This window comes from Rattus norvegicus, chromosome 1 (assembly GCF_036323735.1).
Source record: "Rattus norvegicus strain BN/NHsdMcwi chromosome 1, GRCr8, whole genome shotgun sequence".
Taxonomy (NCBI): Eukaryota; Metazoa; Chordata; class Mammalia; order Rodentia; family Muridae; genus Rattus; species Rattus norvegicus.
Window position 1 is genome coordinate 129,065,115 of NC_086019.1, and position 19,735 is coordinate 129,084,849.

At 46.4% G+C, this 19,735-nt stretch overlaps 1 protein-coding gene across 1 annotated transcript; it reads left to right on the top strand.

Annotated features, from left to right (window-relative positions):
• Positions 1-5,125: 5,125 nt before the first annotated feature.
• Selenos (selenoprotein S) lies at positions 5,126-14,893 on the top strand. The gene is made up of 6 exons (NM_173120.2): positions 5,126-5,229; positions 5,764-5,898; positions 8,562-8,668; positions 12,071-12,160; positions 12,304-12,382; positions 14,263-14,893. The coding sequence occupies exons 1-6, from the start codon at positions 5,154-5,156 to the stop codon at positions 14,346-14,348; spliced, it is 573 nt and encodes a 190-aa protein (NP_775143.2). The 5' UTR covers positions 5,126-5,153; the 3' UTR covers positions 14,349-14,893.
• Positions 14,894-19,735: the final 4,842 nt, after the last annotated feature.

Below are 19,735 nucleotides of genomic sequence, written 5' to 3' on the forward strand. Positions count from 1 at the left end.
CTGTGTGCCCTGTGTTTGCCGTGAGGTATGCGGTGGTTAAGTGAGAAATTGGAGAGCTGGTATTCCAGAATAGACATTACTCCTGCTCCTGAAATATTAGATTCTTCCTGAAGGTAAAGGCAGGAAGCCTTCAGGACTAAACACATAGGCATTCTGTGACCTTTTTAATCAACATACATGAGCATCTCACAAATCAATTTAAAATGATTTGAAAATTTTTAAATAGGAAATGAGACATTTGCTTGTTGGTGCTATAGCATGAGCAAAAATAATCTTCCAGCCTGTGGGACAGAGGCACAGAGGTCATGGTTTCTCCGTGGGGCAGGTTAAAGCACATTTTCCTTGGCATCTGGGCTTCTTACTGTATTCCTTATCTAGGAAAGATTTTGTTATTAAATACCAGTGCCTCAGTTTCCCTGCTCTGCCTTGTTGCCTTGAGAATAGTGCCTCCCACTGAGCCTCTCTTGCAGCCAGCAGGCGAATCCCAGCACTCTTCTTATCTCTGCTCCACAGTACTGGGCTGTAGGTGTGTGGGTACACAGACCCAGTTTTTTACCTGGGCTATAGGAATTTGGACTCAGGTACTTAAGCCTGCATACAAACACTCTTACTCACTAAGCCATCCTCCCAGCCCCTGGTTACAGTTTTCAAACTCCTTAGATGGTTTTGAATGTGACAAGCGTGTCAGGTAGTCTCTGGATGCTTTTTTGCGATTGCTGGTAACTTACTGTTCTTGTAGAGGCGAATACCAGATGCCTAAGACACAGGAATTGTGGCTCTCAAGAGTCTGGTTGAGAAGAAGGGAGGAATGGAGGAGCAGTGGCTTCTGCTGAGCCCCAGGCTTAAATTCAGTTCTCTCCCATGCTGGATTGGAGTCTGGTTTTCAGCATCTCCAGTGAGGCTGCTGGTTCTGCTCCCACAGCCCTTCTATTAGTGCACAGCCCCTGTTGCTGACAAGGCAGATTCATGTACTTGCTTCTTTTGGCTAGCGGTGTGGCTAAGCCTAAACCTAAGACTACAAGACCCCCATCACCAAAACAGATTCCTGTTTTCCATTGCTTCATGTATGAGTCCTTTTACTGGATGAGGTTACATCTTGGTCAACAATCTCAGGTATGACAAGCTAGTGATGACTTTCTAATCGAACAGTTTTTACTAAAAGTAGCTTGACTTTGAAACCCTGGCCTGGGCATGCCCTGAATCAGTCTGGACTGAAACCATGTTGGCACTAGATGGTTTAGTATTTGGGGTAGGTGAGAAAAACAGGACACCATTGTGTCACGTATGCCACTGTCCCAGTGTCACGGACTTTGCAAAGCTGGCAGCGGCAAGTGAGGCTTCCTTTCTTCTGTGTTCCAGGACCTAAGTAATTGACGAGGTTCAATCATTTGAACCTTCAATCCATGTTTTACCTGGAGCCTAACATTTTCCTTGAATTGTTTTGTAGGGCATGAATTTCATTCAGGCTAATAATGGTCGTGTTAGCAGCAGAAATTTGTATCAACTGATAGTCATGCAACACTTGTAGGAATGAGTCCATGGAGCTGCATGAAGATGCTGATTTGAGATGATGTCTCATGTAGCCCAGGCTGGCTTTGAGCTAGCCACATGCTAAAACTGGCCTGGACCTCCTAATCCTGCCTCTGCATCCCAACAGCTGAGATTACAGGGGTGTCACCACGCCTGATCTTGGATGTTTTTTTCTCTAGCGTTTGTAAAATGTAAATGCCCTAGTTTTGAGACTTGACCTAATTAAGTTAATGAATATAACAAAACTGACTAGCTGAAGCTTGATCCCTGGAATCCACACCATAGAAATACTCTCTCCATACATGTGTCCACATACATATAAGTGCACACACAGGTGTTGGAGCTGGAAAGATGGCTCAGTGTTCAGAGGACGTCTCCAAGAGGATGACCTGAGTTTGGTTCTCGAACCAGCACGGCAGATCACAACCTTCTGTAAGTTTCAGGGAATCTAGCACCCTCTTCTGGCCCCTGTGGGCACTGAGGGTGTGGTGCATTCCTGGAAAGTGGCAGGCCCTTATCACTTGAGCAGGTCTGTCGTTTTATTGCCTCCTCTGAGCCCTTGAGCTCCCCACACCCTTCATCTGTGTAGTTGCTTTTTGTCTTGGAAAACAGCAATTCTGGGAGTTTGCCAGCAGGTTTGGCCACACCATCTGTTTTCATCTGTTTTGACTCTGCTCTTTATTTTTAATGCTTTTATTACCCCATGTTAATTATGGATAAGAATGGGTTTTATGACATGTCCACTCATGTACATGATGCGTTTTAATTGTACACACACACACACACACACACACACACACACACCTGCTAGCCTCCTTTGTTCTTCAGATGGTCTCCCTCTTTCCAATTAGCTGTGCCCTTTTTGTGTCTGATTTAATGAATTAGGGTTGTTTATGGGAACTTGGGCACCTTACTAATGGCTACACCACTGAAGAAAATGTTTCTTGCACCTCCGTCAACTAGTAGGTCTTAGGGGTTAGGGTAGGCCCCAATTAGCTCCTCTCCCACTGGTGGTAGGATGTTTAGGAGCCTAGTCTTGTGCAATCTCGTGACATCTGTGACTAAAGTAGGCTTTCTATGCCTGACTCTCCTTGGGCAATTAAACTATACTCAAAACTGATAAGTCTTATGCTTTAACTCGACATTAACCAAAGCAATTTACCTGGCTGGGTACAACGGATGGGAAAATTCTAACCCAAAGGGTATGGCTATAAGAAGGACCCACATAGGATGTGATTGTAAGTGACAGAGTTAGGCATTGAGTCTATGTAGTCAGTGGTGGGAGTTGTGGTTACTATTCACCTTTGCCCTAGTTTTCTAAGTAACACCTGAGCTGTTCAAGTGCTGCAGTAAGTGTGGGTAGACAGCTACCACTTGATGAAAGGGACAAAGGGATCACACCCGAGAAGTAGGTGCAGTATTGTAGAACTGAAATAAAAGCCCAAAATCCATGCACTCAATTCAAAAACCTTACATTTTAGTTGAATGTTATACTGTGTATACCTAAGTATGTACGTATGTACAATGGATTTGTAAACAAAGTGTGGGGTGTGTGTGTGTGTGTGTGTGTGTGTGTGTGTGTGTGTGTGTGTGTGTCTACATTTGGCTTTGTTGTTTTTGAGAAGGGTTAACTACAGAGCTTCACCTGCCTTTGTCTCCCACCATTTTGTTTTTTGAGGCAGGCTGTGGCCTTCCTATTGACACCAAAGATGAGACCCTGAATTCCTGATGCTCTTTAAGCACCACCTCACAAATGCTGGGGTTAGAAGCATTTGCCACATACTCAGTTATGCAGTGAGGGGCTTTACACCTGAGATTTTGTATAGGCTAGGCAAGGAACCACCTGGCCAATTGAGATACATTCCTACGCCTACTTGCTATATTTTAATGTGTTATCTTTCTGAATTGCTGCTAGTTTCCATTTTAGATGGCAAGGTCCCAAATGGAAAAGATCGCTTTTTATGGTCATTCACTGTGTAAAATAATGATTTCATTATGACACTGTCATATCTGTGTACCATGCACTTTGGTCATATCCCCTCACCTCCCTTTTTATTGGTTTTGGTTTTTTGAGACAGGGTTTCTCTGTGTAGCCTTGGCTGTCCTGGAACTCACTCTGTAGACAGGCCTGGCCTCTAACTCAGAGATCCACCAACCTCTGCCTCCTGAGTGCTAGGATTAAAAGCATGAGCCAGCACCTCCTCTTTTAATGAAACTAAGCCCTCTTAACCAGTGTTCTGGGATTAAAGGCATGAGCCAGCACCTCCCAGCTTGGTTGGTTTTTAAGGCAAGGTTTTTCTGTGTAGCCCTCACTGTCCTGAGCTCTGCATCACGCTGGCCTCAGAGACCAATTTGAAGGCATGTGCCACCACTGCCCCACATTTCCCCTCCACCTTGTCTTCTAATGAAACTAAATGTTACTGCTTATTTCATCATCATGATTACAGATGTTAAGGGACTGGATAAACAGGAAAATGAGCAGCCTCCTCCCTGGTTACCAGATGTTTCACTTGCATTTGTATGATAAAGCCAAAGAAAGAAAGAAATCACCTTAAGCAAAGAGAAGATTCAAACAGAGATGTGGCTCAGAGGTGGGGTCGAAGTCATCAATACCCAAAAATTTTAAACAGAATGATCATTTTTTACCACTAGGAGGAAACCAGTGAGAACATAAAATTTTAAAAATTCAGCAAATTCATGTCTTATCTTCATATCCTTAACATAATATCCAGTCATCAAAGTAGTCCATTTTCAAGGTGGTTGATAATGTAAAGTGGTTCCAGGCTTTTCTCTCCCATGTCCCATGAACATCTGTCCTTCAGAAACGTATTACTGTAACAGGATTCTTGACAGACTAATTTTTATGACACAGTGAGTTTTATTTCCGTTTTGGAGATTCAAAAGCTTGGTGCAGCACCATATAGATTCCATCATATCCTTTGGCTGTGTTGTGTCGTGGTGGGGTGCATATAAATCTGGTCTCCTTTTCCCTGGGGAACTCCACATTGACCTCATATAATAGTTTCCCAAAGGTCCCACCGTTAAACACCACAAATAAAGTACTCACCTTTCTTAATCCCATTGATTGACCTCACCTTGGAAATTTGATTCCATCAGTTCCATTTCAAATCGCAGCAATCTTCTTTATTGTGTCCCTAATATGTTGCAGGGAACCATTACAAAAACTGTGGTAATGTGACACATGATTCTAAACATGTTGGAGTCATTACTACATTAATTCCTTCCCTTAAGTAGATCGCTTTACACACGATTGGAGAGGGTCTATGCTGCAAACCCCTCCGTGGCCTTGAGACAAGGGTGAGACGAAATCACATCTCCTGGAGGCTTCAAATCGCATAGGCCTCAGTGTCCAATCAGTATCAAGTACAAGGTCTGTAAAGAAAAAAAAAATGCTGCAAACTCCTCCCCCAAGTCAAACGCGCTTCCGCCTGGGCGTCGTCCAGCCCCACCCTCTGGTCACACCCCCTCTGTGATTGGTCGATCGTCGAGGAAGGTCGAGCGGCGATAGGTCAGTACTGCCACGGCCGGGGGCGCCACGTGTACATAGGGCAGAACCGGAAGCGCAGAACCGAGTGAAGGGCTAGTCGTTGGCGGCCGCAGCCATGGATCGCGGGGAGGAACCTCTGTCCGCGAGGCCGGCGCTGGAGACCGAGAGCCTGCGATTCCTGCACGTCACAGGTGAGAGGTGGCGGGCGCCGCCATGCTCGGTGGGTCGGCCTCCAGGAAGCTTGGCGTTAATGCCGTGGGCTGACCGGGCCTGCTGGCTGGGCCCGAGCTCAGCTTTCTCGAAGTCGCCCTAGTTGGGCCGGCGCTCACGGGCTTGGTTCACTGGAGTCCTTTTAACATCTTCCTTTTGCAGTGGAGTCCTCCGCCCGGCCTTTCGTTCTGCCTGGCCCCAACACACTGCTGTCTCACGCCTTAACAAAGTTAAACTCATGGAGTCTGGATGGCCTTTCCTTTCCTGAATCAGATAGACACGACCCCCCTTAGTTCTTCAGGACCTAGCAGCTGTGCTCTGCACCCTCTGGGCTACTCCCTAGTCCCCTTGTAGTTGAGAAGTTTCTGTACCCAGCGATTCACTACTTTAGGAGTCCATTTCCTCAGCTAGATCGTGATGGTTCTGAAGGAAGGAGCTACGATTATTTTTGTAGAGTATTAATGAAGGGGGAAAAAGTGCTATTTTCCGTTTCTGAAACTGGTTTCTTTTTTCAGTGGGCTCCCTGCTGGCCAGCTATGGCTGGTACATCCTCTTCAGCTGCGTCCTTCTCTACATTGTCATCCAGAAGCTCTCCCTGCGACTGAGGGCTTTAAGGCAGAGGCAGCTGGACCAAGCTGAGGCTGTTCTGGGTTAGTATCATGTGATAGAAAAGAAGGCGCCTGTCGTTTACTTAGTGGGTGGTGCCAAAATATGCCTTCAAGTTTGAGTTTTGAAAGATTTTATTGAGATGCAAAGATTCCCCGATGGATGCACATCATGTTTAGCTGCTGGGAGCCAGTTCTTGGAGATGGCCAGGTCCGGTGGATGAAATCAGGAGTGGTAAGGGAGGAGGGATTCAGGCACCGGAATCCTCGGAATCTTGCAGCCTGACTGACTGGAAGTGGGGTGCTTCTTTATTTATATAGAACTCAGTAGGGAGGGATTGATTTCGTGTTGTTCCAAAAACATAGATTATATTTTTGTCCCCAACATGTATTTTAACTTCCTCATGGTCATAAGTTTAGTCTTCATCAATAAACTGTGACAGAACAGAGTTATCGTTTCCCTCAATCATTTTCCCTCATCAACCTCATAACCCATTCTTTAAGAATCTAGAGGCACACTTTGCCAGAGCATGACAGCTCGTTCTCAGGCTGGAAGCTCTTGTGGTTTCCAGGGCACTAGACAAGACCGAAAAATCTCCAAACCAGCCTGGGCAAATTGTCATGCCCTGAGCAGTTTATTATCAACTTTTGGTGGTCAGAGTGCTAACTGTCATTAGGCCCAAGGAAAATCTTCAGGTCAAAGCTGCTACAGTTAGTATTCAATTTTGGACATAATACAATGTTTTTATATTTGTGGAATTCGTTTATATGTCTAATCTTGGTATGCTTTTGTTCCTTGGTCCCAGGACACCACAGTGGCCCTGCACAAGCTAACTTTTCTAAGGGAGGTCGGAATACCTCATTCCTTGTCCATCAGTGTAAGACCCTGTGTAGGGCAGAGATAACTCCAGCCAATTTAACTTTGCTGTTGTATCTTTTTCTGGGGTGGGGGGTGGGGTATACTATATATGCCCCCCAGTCTTATGGGCCACGTATCCGCCTAAGTGGATAGGAAGAAGAGCCTTATAACCTGATCTGCCAACTTCTCTAGCCCACTGAATCTTGTTTATCTTCCTAAGTTTACCTTGTTCTAATCATCCTGTTCCTGAGTAAATACAGGGGCAGGTGACCCAAGAGTACCTTGGAGCCGGAGCCTCACAAGGAAGTTTCTGTTATTTTTATTTGAGACACAACCTCCAGGCATAAGGAAGACCCTCAGGTAGGGTCAGATAAGGACATCTCCCTAAGAGTGGGAGGGGTGGCGTGCTCAGGACTTTCTGGGAAAGCTTAGAAGCTGTACCCCTGGGGGAAAGCATAAAAGATTGATAAATTTCCCATCAATCCATATCCCCAAGCTGTCCAAATATTAAAAGCCCCCCAGCATTACAACACATGGAGATGAAGACCAGAAGTGGAAAGCCACATGACAGCCATTGTATCACTCAGCCTTGCTAGATATTTGTCAAACAGTTGCATTGGCTTTATGACTTTTAACTGCTCTCATTGGATATGGCTGTGCCATTTAGTGGCTCTTGTGTTTTCCTTCCTTCCTCCTTTCTTCCCTCCCTTCCTCCCTCCCTCCTCCCTCCTCCCTTCCTTCCTTCCTTCCTTCCTTCCTTCCTTCCTTCCTTCCTTCCTTCCATATTCCAATAGCTGTGCGGCCTCCCCCATACACACACTCCAGTGTTAGGTTTACATGCATTTCATTTTGATTTTTCACCAACCTCATCGGACCTGATTTCCACTTATCATTTGGTGGTTTAAAGAAATCTCAAAGGGCAGCCATTCTGTTTAGAAGCTACACTCCTGTGAGTGTGTCCTAAAGAAATATTGTTTTATGTTGCATGGGGCTTAAATACAGAGCACCGTTCATCTGACTCTATACTACTGAGACTGGGGTGGAAAGCCTTGATTTACAACTAGGTAGAAAAGTTAACTAGGTCTGGGTGTGGGGCACACCTTTAATACAGGGGGCCGAGGAAGACAGAGCTGTATGGATTTGGGGTCAGCCCAGTCTGCATAGAGAGTTCCAGGTCAGCCAGAGCTACATATGAGGCCCTGGTTTTTTTTTTGTTTTTGTTTTTGTTGTTGTTGTTGTTGTTGTTTTTGTTGTTTTGTTTTGTTTTTTAATTATTTTTTTAAAAGTAAGCTGGGACTGTGACTCGGTTTGTAGAGTGCTTAACTAGCAAACACAAGACATAGCATTTGATCTCCAGTACCAAATAAAACTGGGTATGGTGGCAGGCTTTCATAGCCCCCCACTGGGAGGTAGATGCAGGAGGATCAGGAGTTCAAGGACATTCTGGGATACATAGTGAGTTTGAGGTCAGTCGAAGTTATACAGGACCTTGTCTCAACCAAAAGTAAGTTAAACTGGGACATTCAGAGTCTTAATTCTGGTTGAAAGGACTTTGCTTTGTAGGAACAAGAATCTTGCACCTCTTCTCGTAGACCTGGGCTAATCAGGGATGGATAAATAGATAAAGATACAAAGCCTTCTGCTTTGCTGTGGAATGCTGGTCAACCTAAAGATCAGGTGTCAATGAGATGACCATTTGTACAGTGGAATCTCACCATGGCGGCCATCAGAGAGCTCAGTGCTCTGCTATGAGTAAAAACGGGCTACTTTGTTGTGTTTTCCTGACATTTGAAGCTCTCTATATAGGCTATTTCATACGAACTCATACCTAACTGTTTCTCTATTTTAGAGCCTGATGTTGTTGTTAAGCGACAAGAGGCTTTAGCAGCTGCTCGTTTGAGAATGCAGGAAGATCTGAATGCCCAAGTTGAAAAACATAAGGAAAAACTAAGACAGGTATGAGCTGGGTTGACTTAATAAATTTGTTGGGTCTTGTCTTTGTTTTTTCAGGACCTTGAGCATGCTAAGCAAGGTCTCTACTGCTGATCCACACTTTTGCCCTTGATATTACTTGCAAGCTCAGAGCAGGGTCGTGTCTCATTAAATTCAAGATGCATTTTAGAGTCTACTGTGTTTACATTGGTGATACAGAGAAAAATATGCAGTTAGGAACAGCTGTGTGAATACATTATGACAGTGAAATTCACATGGCACATGAGGGTGGTGTGTGTATGGGAGCGAGTGAGTACTTGTCTTGGGTGGATATCAGGAATTATTTCATTTAGTTTACTGTTGGCCAGCATGCTTGCTTTGTGCAGTTTTGAATTGTCAAGAGAGAAACGCTTGAAGAAAAGTGTATCTCTTGTTTGTCTTGCCTTCAGGTGTTTTCTTATAACAGCCTTGTTCAACAAAACTGTGTGCCCGGGTCACAGGGCACTGGAGCCAGGGTAGATGCCAGCCTGTCTCCCCCGTGCCTGGACACCTTGTGATGCTGAGTGCTGGCATTACAGGCTTCGTATTGAGTTTTGTTTGCAGTTTCGTATCGCATATTACCTGGTTTAGGGTGGTCGAGCACACTGCAGCGGGTTTCAGAAGACCCAAGAAAGGGTAGCGTAGGGCCTGGATGGAGACTGTGCTGGTGGAGGTGAAGGAATAAGAACTGCCAGGTCAGCCAGGTTTCTCATGGGAGGAGACTGTTGTATCAGGTGGTGGCTCTTTTCTGTTGCTATGATGGAATGGCAAAAGCAGCTGGGGAGACAGGGTTTATTTTGGTGTACAGTCCCGGGGGAGGATGCAGTCTGTCATGGCAGCAGGAAGCAGACTGATGCTCTTCATCCTCATACAAGCAGCAGAGAGGATAGGAAATAGAGCCGGGCTATAAGTCCTCAAAATCCACATGCTTTCTCCAGCAAGGCTGCCCTTCCCAAAGGTTCCACGACGTTCCCAAACCTTGCCTGCCGCCAGCTGGAGACCAAACATTCAAGTGCAAGAGTCTGGTGACATTTCATTCAGCTCACACTTGACACCAGCATTGAGCTGATCTCTCACTGAAATGACTGCCTTCTAGTTTCAGTCCAGAAGTTTCCAGAGCCTGTCTCATCCCCACAGAAAGAACCCTCTGTCAGCTTTGAGGCACCAGAGGATTTAGTCCTTTTATTATAGTCTTAGTTGCGTTACTGAGGTGTCCAAGGACATGTGCCTTTCTGCTGTAGGTTGCAGCTTCTCTTATTTTTGCCTGGTCATCTCTTTGGATCTGGTCTGCCTAGCTTGGCTGGGACTCAGAAGGAAAGGACATAACAAGACACAAGCCAAGCATACACCCTCCCTCCTAACGCTTCTTCCAGTAGCAGCCTTCAGTGGAAGTTCATTGTCCAAACTCTCAGTCACCGGCCTGAAGTGTTTGCTACTGATGTTAAAGTTCATAATTAGAAACATGTGGTATAGAAGTCCGTTCTGTGGAGTAAGTCTCCACTGTCCCTGCTTCTTACCTGCTGCCTCAATAGCCCATGTAATACTAATTATTTTAGGTATTTTCACAGATCTATTTTATCTAATATTTTATGAGCATATTGTGTGAGTCCCTCTCCATAGAAATGGAAATAGTATGTGCATTTTTTTTAACGTTTATCCTATCTGCCTGGCTCATAGTTAGCTTAGAGTTCTCATAGGTAATGCTAGAATTTATCTGCTGTACATCTACTTGGGATGTTTATTTATTTATTAAGTTTGTGTGAGTGCAGTCACATGTATGCCATGGTACGCTATGGGGGGTCAGAGGACAGCTTACAGGGCCATTCTTTCCTTCTACCATGAGTTCTGGGGCTCACACAGGTCATCCGGCTTATTCAGCAAGCAATCTGCCTGCTGAGCCATCCTGCACACCCCTCTTCCCTCTGATTTTGGTTTTGTTAAGATGGATTGGATATGTTTTGGTTGTTTTGTTGTTGTTTTGTTTGTTGTTTTTGTTTTTGTTTTTTGAGGCATGGTCTCATGTAGCCCTGGCTAGCCTAGAAGTTTGCCTGTGCTTCCCTAGAGCTGGGGATTCTGGGATCACAGGCGTGTATCACCAGGCCCGACTCAGTTATACCGTACATTCTTTTTCTTGCTTGTTTTGGGGTATTTTTTATTGTTTGTTTGGTTGATTGGTTTCTTTCAAGACTGGGTTTCTCTGTATAGTTCTGGCAGTCTTAGAACTCACTCTGTTGACCAGGCTATCCTCAAACCCACAGAGATCACCTGTCTCTGTCTCCCAAGTGCTGGGATTAAAGGTGTGGGCTGCTACTGCCACCACTACCACCCGGCTTCTTGATGTAGCTAGCGATAGAAAGCAACCATTATGTTAAGAGGTATTTGCTATTTTTCTTAACTTTCTGTTTTTATAAGCAATGGAAGCTTGAAGGGCAGATTTAGCAAGAGATGTACATGCTATGGGAGATCTGCAGAATATATGCTTTTAAGGAATCTTGTCACATGTCCTTATCTATCACAGTTTAATAGTGCAGAATGGACGGCGCTGGAAATGGGATCAGGCAAACCACTGCCGTCCATGTCCACTGAGACACTTGGTTGCTTGCAAAAAGGCCTACGGTCCATGGGACAGGGAGCAGAGCAAAGACCATGTGTTTTTCTTGGGCGCTCATTAGGGAGTGTAGGTTTTCTGTTGGGATTCATCTCCCCTTAGGTTTCCACACTGCTTAACTTTCCAGTGCACTTAGAAATCTGTTGTCCTATGATCCAGTGCCTGAGGCACAGCCAGGTGCCACTCAGGTGATAAAACCCAGCCACACCCACTCATTCCAGGTCATTTTTGAGACTGGGTCTCACTGTGTAGGCCAGGGTGGCATTGAACTTAGTCATCTCTCATCTTCCCGAGGGCCAGGATTGCAGGTGCATACCACAGTGCCCAGCTTTCTGCAGCAGTGTGCTTGCTGTTTAAGAGATGGAAGTGAAGACTTGCTTTGGAAGATGTTTGAATTAAGATTTCTTAAAATGAGCACTTTTTTGAGAATAATAGGAGCTTGTGGATGCATCCTATGTGTGCTTTCTTGTATATCGTTCTCTCTTTCTCTCTCTCTCTCTCTCTCTCTCTCTCTCTCTCTCTCTCTCTCCTGTGTGTGTGTGTGTGTGTGTGTGTGTGTGTGTGTGTGTGTGTGTGTGTGTGTGTGTGTGTGCGCGCGCGCGCGTCTGTGTTTTGAGACAGGATTTCTTTGTGTAACAGCCCTGGTTGTCCTCTCTGGAACTCACTCTGTAGACCAGGCTGGCCTCAAACTCAGAGATCCTCCTGCCTCTGCCTCCAAGTGCTAGGATCAAAGATGCACACTATCACTGCCTGGCTCATTGTGTGTGGTTCTTTCTTAGCTTGAAGAAGAGAAAAGGAGACAGAAGATTGAAATGTGGGACAGCATGCAAGAAGGCAGAAGTTACAAAAGAAACTCAGGAAGGCCTCAGGTAACCGGAGGAGGCAATACTTAGTCATGTAGAGTACTGGCGTTTGGAGTGGTTTTGTGGCTTTGCAAACTGAACCCAGAACATAGCATATTGTAGCCCCAAGTAGAATTTATTGACTCTTAAGCCTATGTTTGTTCAAACAGGAAGAAGATGGTCCTGGACCTTCTACTTCATCGGTCATCCCCAAAGGAAAATCTGACAAAAAGCCTTTACGGGGAGGTGGTAAGAACTTAGCAATGTGAAAGAAACATCTAGGATTTTCAACACTTACAAAACATATTGTCTTTTTATCTGTGCTCTGTGTGTGTGGTGTGTGTGCACTGTGCGTGCCCATGCTTCTACACAGAGGCCAGAGAAGGACATTACAATGTCTCTTGTTCCACCAGTTTCCACAGTATTCCCTTGAGGCGGGGTCTCCCTCATGCTGGAGCTAGTGTGGCATCTGGAAAGCCACAGCAGTCCTGTTTCTAGCCCTACAGTACTGGGGTTGCAAGAGTGTGTGTTTCTGTGCCTGACTCTACACGTGGGTGCTGGGATTTCCACTCAGGTCCTTGTGCTTGCTCAAGTCCTTTTACCCACTGAGCAGCCATCCTCCCAGCTCTATATTTCCCTTTAAAAGTAAGATTCTCCAGCTGAGAGAGAGCATGTGATGTATGCATGAATCCTAGCACTTGGGAAGCTGAAGCAGAGGGATTGCTCAAGTGGAGGCCACCCTAGGCTACACTGAGATTCTGTCTCTAAAGTCACTTGAGTCCCAAGTGTAGGACTCTCAGTATGAGGGAAGCAGCTGCGGAGTGCCTAAGCAGCTAGGATGATGGGGGAGACGCTGTCTTCCTGGTGGTGCTGCCCTCTTCCTGCGAGTGTAACTTTCTCAGGGCGTGGACAGACGTTGACTCAGCTTTTTTCTGTGTGTCTGACTGGACTCCCCAGGTGACACCATAGCAGCGCGTCTTCTGTTTGTCCCTGAGGGATTTCACATCTCTCAGGAAGATGGAATACACACAAGGAGGAATCAGCAGTCTTTTGTGGTTCGAGCTGAGTTTGAGGCAGCAGAACCTGGCGTGTTAGGAATCTCCCCTACTGCCCTGCAGAGCTCAGGGACACTGCAGAAGGAAGGGCGGGAACTTGAAAGTTCTCAGATACTGAATACACAGTGGACATTGTGGAAAAGGAAACACCAGACATGTAAAGTTCGTGCATGGCCCCTGTGCTGTCCAGCAGCCCTGAGCTAGGGCCAACCCACATAGCCTGGCTTTGCAGAGGAGGAAACTAAGGCTCAAGGCAAGGTTTCACAGTGAGCGAGGAAAGAACCAGCTCACAGAAGGGCTGGCTGGCTCTGGAGACGGGGCTGTTTGGCAAAGACCCAGTTATCCATCTTGGTTGGCTGAGGAGCTGATGTGGGAGGGAGAGATGGAAAAGGGATGTAGGTGACCCAGTTCTGACTCCCAGAAGTAGAAAGTTCCATCCTGGTTGTCGGGTATGGTTTCTGTTGCTGACTTGGTTTTGAGACAAGGTCTTCGGCCTGTTCTGTCCTCCAGCTCCATATGTAGCCAAGGTGACCTTGACCTGCTGCTCCTCTTGCCTCCACCTCCCAGTGCTCAACTATTGGCCTGGACCATCACACCCTCTCAAATGTTTTGTTTTTGAGACAAGGTCTCAAACCTAGCCCAGTTTGTTTTGGAAATCGTTGTGTAGTTAAGGCTGACCTTATCCAGCCAAGATGGTCTATCCTCAACCTCCTGAGTGGGCCTACAGGTGTGAGACCCACATCCAGAAGTTTTCTGCAGCGTCAGTAGCCTTTATTTGAACGTATACATCTTTTGATATAGGGTGACTCGAGTCTTTATATAATTGGATCTTAGAGCTATCTTGAGTAATTTCCTACTGATGTTTTCCGTGCCTCCCAAGTACTTGGATTGAAGGCTGCACTACTGTCCTCACCCACCTTATTTTTATGTAATAGCTAAAGTCCCTTAGAAATGGCCGTGAGGAGGGAATCTATAATTTGCAATTTACATGCTAGATTTGTGGTTACAGTTTTAATATAGGATGTTCCCAGATTTCCAGCCATTGAAGTGGTTCTGTTTCCTTTTCATTTCCAGGTTATAACCCTCTGACAGGTGAAGGGGGTGGAACCTGCTCCTGGAGACCTGGACGCAGGGGCCCATCATCTGGTGGATGAAGCTAAGACTCTTGTTAGTGTCGCTTTGACATTAGCAAGGTGAACCCTTAACCCTCAACTCAATTGCCTTACGCACACTTTCACAGTGACTGGCCAAGGAGAGGTAGGGCTGATTTCTGTTCTGAACACCTCATATTTTAAGGGCTTTGGTCATAGACATTGCCACTAGGCCACACTCTAGACGAGACAGCTATTGGTTTTGTGGCCACTTGCTAGTCAGTAGGTTGGAGGCTTCTTGCTGTTTCTCAGACTTCATCGAGGAGGCCCAGTGATGGCCCTTTGGGGCAGAAGTCCTTGATGACAGACAGGGTGGTCTCTGTGACAGGATGCGTTGAATGATGTCTTCCTTATAAATGGTGAGCCCACCAGTGAGGATTACTGATGTACACAGTTGATGGGGTTTGCTTCTGTATATTTATTTTATGTACAGAACTTTGTAAAAAAAAAAAAGTTAACTACTTAAAAAGTAACATTTTTAGCATCTTTATTAAACTCAAGGAAATTTCTTTGTGAGCTTGACTTTGTCAGACAGTAAACAGCTTTTTATCAGTCACAGTCTCCAATTACTTATTTCTCACGGCTACTGGCAGATGGTTGGTGAAAAGTTCACAGACTCTTTGGGGTTCAACTGCTACACAGTAGGATAGAGCCACAGCACAGCAGGCTGTGGTGGTGCCTGCCTATCTCCCCACACTCTGGATGCTAGGGCCTGAGGATGCCTGCACATTCGAGGCTGTCCTGACTACAGGGTGAGTTCTAGACTCACTAGAGCTATTTGGTGAGATCTTGCTGAAGGAAACATAAGCACATCGAAATAAACTGCTAAAACATGTTTCCAAGAAAGCAGGTAGGCCTGTAGGAGTTTGCCTGTAAATACTTCACACTCCAGGGGAGAGCCAGTCTGGCCTGTGTAGCAAAGCCCCATCTTGCCACACAAAGCCAACAGCAAAGTCTGCTTGAACTGCCAGGGCCTCTTTATGCATTGTGGCTCATTAGTTATGTCCTTGAGAGGGCCAGCTGGGGACTGCTACAAGACTCTGTTGGTGATGTATGTGTGTATATGTCACCGTTTGATGTGTTTGCCTGTTCTCTATGTGCTGTCCTGGAGTTTACTTTGTAGACCAGGCTGGCCTTGAACTAAGAAATGCACCAGCCTCTGCCACCTAAGTGCTGAGCCTCACATCACCATGCCCAGCTTTCCCATCTTTGACGTTTTTATCAGTTAAGGATTGTTTTAAATGGCAAAACCATTCTTAACTCGTGCTCGATTTGGCTTACATGGTGGGTGTTGGACACTTCTGCTGTAGAATTAGTCATGGAAAGTAAAAAGAATTAAACAATAGTACACTTGGCTCGGAACTTACAAGTCTACAGAGGCACAATGGTGTGTGCTCGTCTGTCTGACCTGAAAGAGAAAGCAGTGTGTATAGGGCTTAAGCGGGGAGTCCCGCACAGCTGTGCTTTCCTGGAGTCGAGTACTCAGGAGGCTGGGTGGGGGTTTGGGGTTCAAGGACAGGCAGGGCAGAATGGAGGCTCAAGGTCTTGGGGGAGGACTTGAGGAAGAGTTGGGATGGATGACATAGCACTGCAATCAGAAGCAAATAGCTCATTAAGGCTTAGAGGCGACAGGGACTGAGTGTGCTAAGGAGGAGAAACAGGAGAACTCAGAGTGGTCTTCCTGTACAGTTAGGGTTCCGGTGGGTTTTGGTGGAGGTGTCATGCAGAACTGATGGAGAGTAGCAAGGTTACCTGTTGATAGTTAATGGGCTCGCATTGAGATGCCGCCTGTTCAACAGTTTAGAAAAGCCCTCACTGCAAACCCAGCTAATACCTGCCTTGAAGCAGGAGGTTTGGTTTTAGGAACGGAAGCGGAGGGGTTAAGTAACTCACTCAGCGTTAGTCAGAGTCATCTATTACTTGGGTTCCTTCCCCAAAGCCTTAGCTAATCAACGTGTGGGTGGCTTAGTCCAGCTAAAGAAACAACTAAGGTGGAAATTGTGTGGGACAGATTGAGGCCAGTAGCACTTCAGGTGGGTGGCCTGGGGTCACTAAAGGTCTACCTGCTCTAGAAAGACAACCGAGAGCAGGAGGACAAAGGTCAGAACCCAAGGCTCACGTGGAAGGAAAGACTGAGCCAGTCATAAAGCCTTTTTGAAGCCCAGGCTGTGTTCTGCCTTGACCACATGCAGAAACTACGGAAAGGCGGCTGCTCAGATGCTGCTTTTTCTCACCTTCCTGCCTTCCAGTCACCAGGGTGCTCAAAGCTTCTCTCTGGGCAGTATTTTTTTCCTTTTTAACTTTTTATTCTTTGTAAATTTCATATTATCCACCGCAGTCCCACTCATCTCCCCATCCCTTCATGTTTTCCCTCTGCCCTTGCAACCTCCCCTGCAAAAGGACATACAAACAAGTGAAAAGTCTCATCTGGAAACCGTAGTGTGTCACAGTGTGTCTCACTGTACACCCTTTTGTCCACACTTCTTTACCTGCAGCTGTTCCTTGCAATGAGTCATTGGTCTGATTCAAGGCCTCTCTCTGGCTTCTGCTGTACCATCAATGCAGGATCCTCACTGGGGATTCTTGGTACCCACACTAGGAATATCTTGTTACCCTTGTATCATGGAGATCCTGCAAGACCAGTCCCTTCACTTGCTCAAGCAGTTCATAGATGGAGTAGATGTTGGTGCGGGCCAACTAAAAGTCCTTTGGTTAGCCCACCAGCTCTTATGCACCCACACTACCAGGGTGAGCTCTGGAGCATGGCTCTGGCTAACTCACCCAATGCCACAGCAGGCAGGAGGCTGGGCCAGCCCTCCTCCCTCATGTCCTCAGGGCAGGCTCTACTGTGCCCCCCAGGCTTTGTGCAGGGCTCGCCTGAGCGGCTGCTGAGGGACGGGGACAGTTCTACACAGTCCTTGGACAAACAGGGTCCCAGGTGGCATCCTAGACTTCACCTGGCCTTTGGTGGTAATTTGGGCCACAGTGACACAGGCCCCACACTATCACATGGTCATGAACCAAGACATGGCCCTTAGCCACAGCACTGGCCAGGACTTCACCATGGCCTCAGGGGGCAGGGTAGACAGTTCTCCACAGGCTGTTCCTCTCCACCCCTGAGTCTCCAGGTCTGCCCCTTTTCACAGTGCTCAACTAGGTCCCCTTCTCTTTCGTTCCCAACTCTCCACCGTAACCTGCACATTGTACTGGCTTCCGCTGCACCCAGGCCACCAGGCAGGTGAGCGGGTAGAGGCCAGGCCTCTGGACATCATCCTTTTTTCTCGAATGCCCACATACTGACTCCTGCAAGCTGTACTCAGACTCTACATGCGTGCCTCCCCTGCCACCAGCACATAAATAAACATGTAAAAATAAGCAATAATTTGGAGGGAGCAGAGACATTCACAGATGAAGAGAAGGCTCCAGCGTGTAGCAGTTGCAGGCCGATTCCTCAGTAGCTGCATCCTCCTTGGGGTCCACACGGGAGTGGCCCTTGTGATACTTGGGAAACTCACTGGCCCATAGCTACCTTTTTTGGTAGCCTTAGACCATAAGTAAATTTCTGCAAGTGTGAACACAGCCCCTCCTTATTTTGGTGAGGTTTGGTTACTTGAAACCAAAAAAGGTCATTTCATACCTTCCTTGGCAGCATCGGAACTTCCTGCAGACCCTGGAACGGAGGGCCGGAAGGGATGAAATGGAGTGCAAACGCAGTGGGCTTGTCGAGCAGCCTGATTTGGAAGATGTGCCCATTAGCATTCACATTTCTGCGTCATGAGCCACTGAGTGAAATGAGCTCTTATCCCCAGGGGCTGTGGAGCTTGACTCCTCCAATCTTGATTGCTGGCACTCATGGCTCATCTAGAAGCTAGCTGGGCCCCATGGCATCTCTCATGGCTGTCAGCTAGGCAACTGGTGACTGGCTCTTATGCCTCTCAGTCTGAAGCAGGGTAGCCTGGGCTTGTTCATGTGGCAACTCAAGTCCAGGATCAGGGTGTAAAGTTTGATGGTTTTTTTGCTTTGTTTGCATTTTTTTATATTTTAATTGTTACCATCAGGTGCATGTATAGAAGAGTACAACTGAATTCTCCTTCCATCTGTTGAAGCAGGGTCTCCCTTGTTTCTGCCACTATGTGTACCCCATTCTAGCTGGCCCATGAGTTTCCATTAGATTCTCCCATCTCCACCTCTGCTTTCATTTGGGAGTGTGGGTGCAAGCCTCCGCATCCAGTCTTTTGTGGGTTACTCACTAAGCTATCAATCTCATTGGCCCACATTTTCAAATCTTCACATTTTGCTACAAATCCCATTGACTTAGGCAGTTCAGAATGCGAAAGCTAGGAGACCAATATAAAGTCACACAACAAGGTTATAATGCAGGGAGGAATTATAAAGTTGCCATTTAGAATTAGCTTAACTCTGGCCAGGTCTTATTAGGTGACCTCACAGTTGAGGTTTGGTCTTTTGCTTGTAGTGTTAAATACTGGCCCCAAGGCCTGTTTGCCCCCAGGGATGTTACTCAAGTGATTCTATGTAACCTTGACCCCCAAGTTACCCCTGACTGGTAAACAGAGATGTATACCGCTAAAAGCTGAGCAGAAGAAAGAGAGAGTTCTTGGGTTCCAAGGTTCCCAGGGTTCCCAGGTTTGGGGGTCGGAGGAGGAGGAGAGGAAGAGGAGGAGAGGAGGAGGAGAAGGAGAGGAGAAGGTTGCCATGAGGTAAGTGAGTTATTAATACATGGTCATGAGTGCTGGCCAATTACAGTTAAGAGCAGCCCAGGTGAAACATAGCATGTTTTAATTCGGAATTACTGATAGGGGAATAGATCTTAATGGCTACCCAGCTCTAGTGCTGATTAAGGCTTATCATAAAGATTAAAGTCATGTGTCTTTTGTCTGGGAACTGAATAATCTGGTAAATGAAGGTGGCATAGAAACCCTAATTTGAGGTTAAATAATTACTACAACACCTCACATAGACCCACAGTTTTCAGTGTGAAATCTGCCCCAGTCTGTGCCAAGGCTAGCCCACCTTACACCTAAGGCTCACGATTTACAATGGACAGTTGAGTAGCAACTGTGCAGAGCCCCACTCTGACCAACCCATTAATACATCCCAGCTCACAGACGCTAAAAACAACCACAATTGATGCCTGCAGAGAACAAGATGTACAGACTGGTTGAGATTCAGCAAAAGCACTGTGCAAGCGAGAAGTCACGGTTTGGGCACAGGACAATATCAGGCAGTGGCCTACTTTATAGACTAGAGAGCTGTCAATACCTTCAAGTAACCAACCAGACAGTTGCTAGTGTCTGTGGAAGGGATCTGAGGAGAGAGCCATACAGTCAATTGGCAGGGACCCAGGGAAAAAGATCCAGTGTGTTCTGACCTCACTC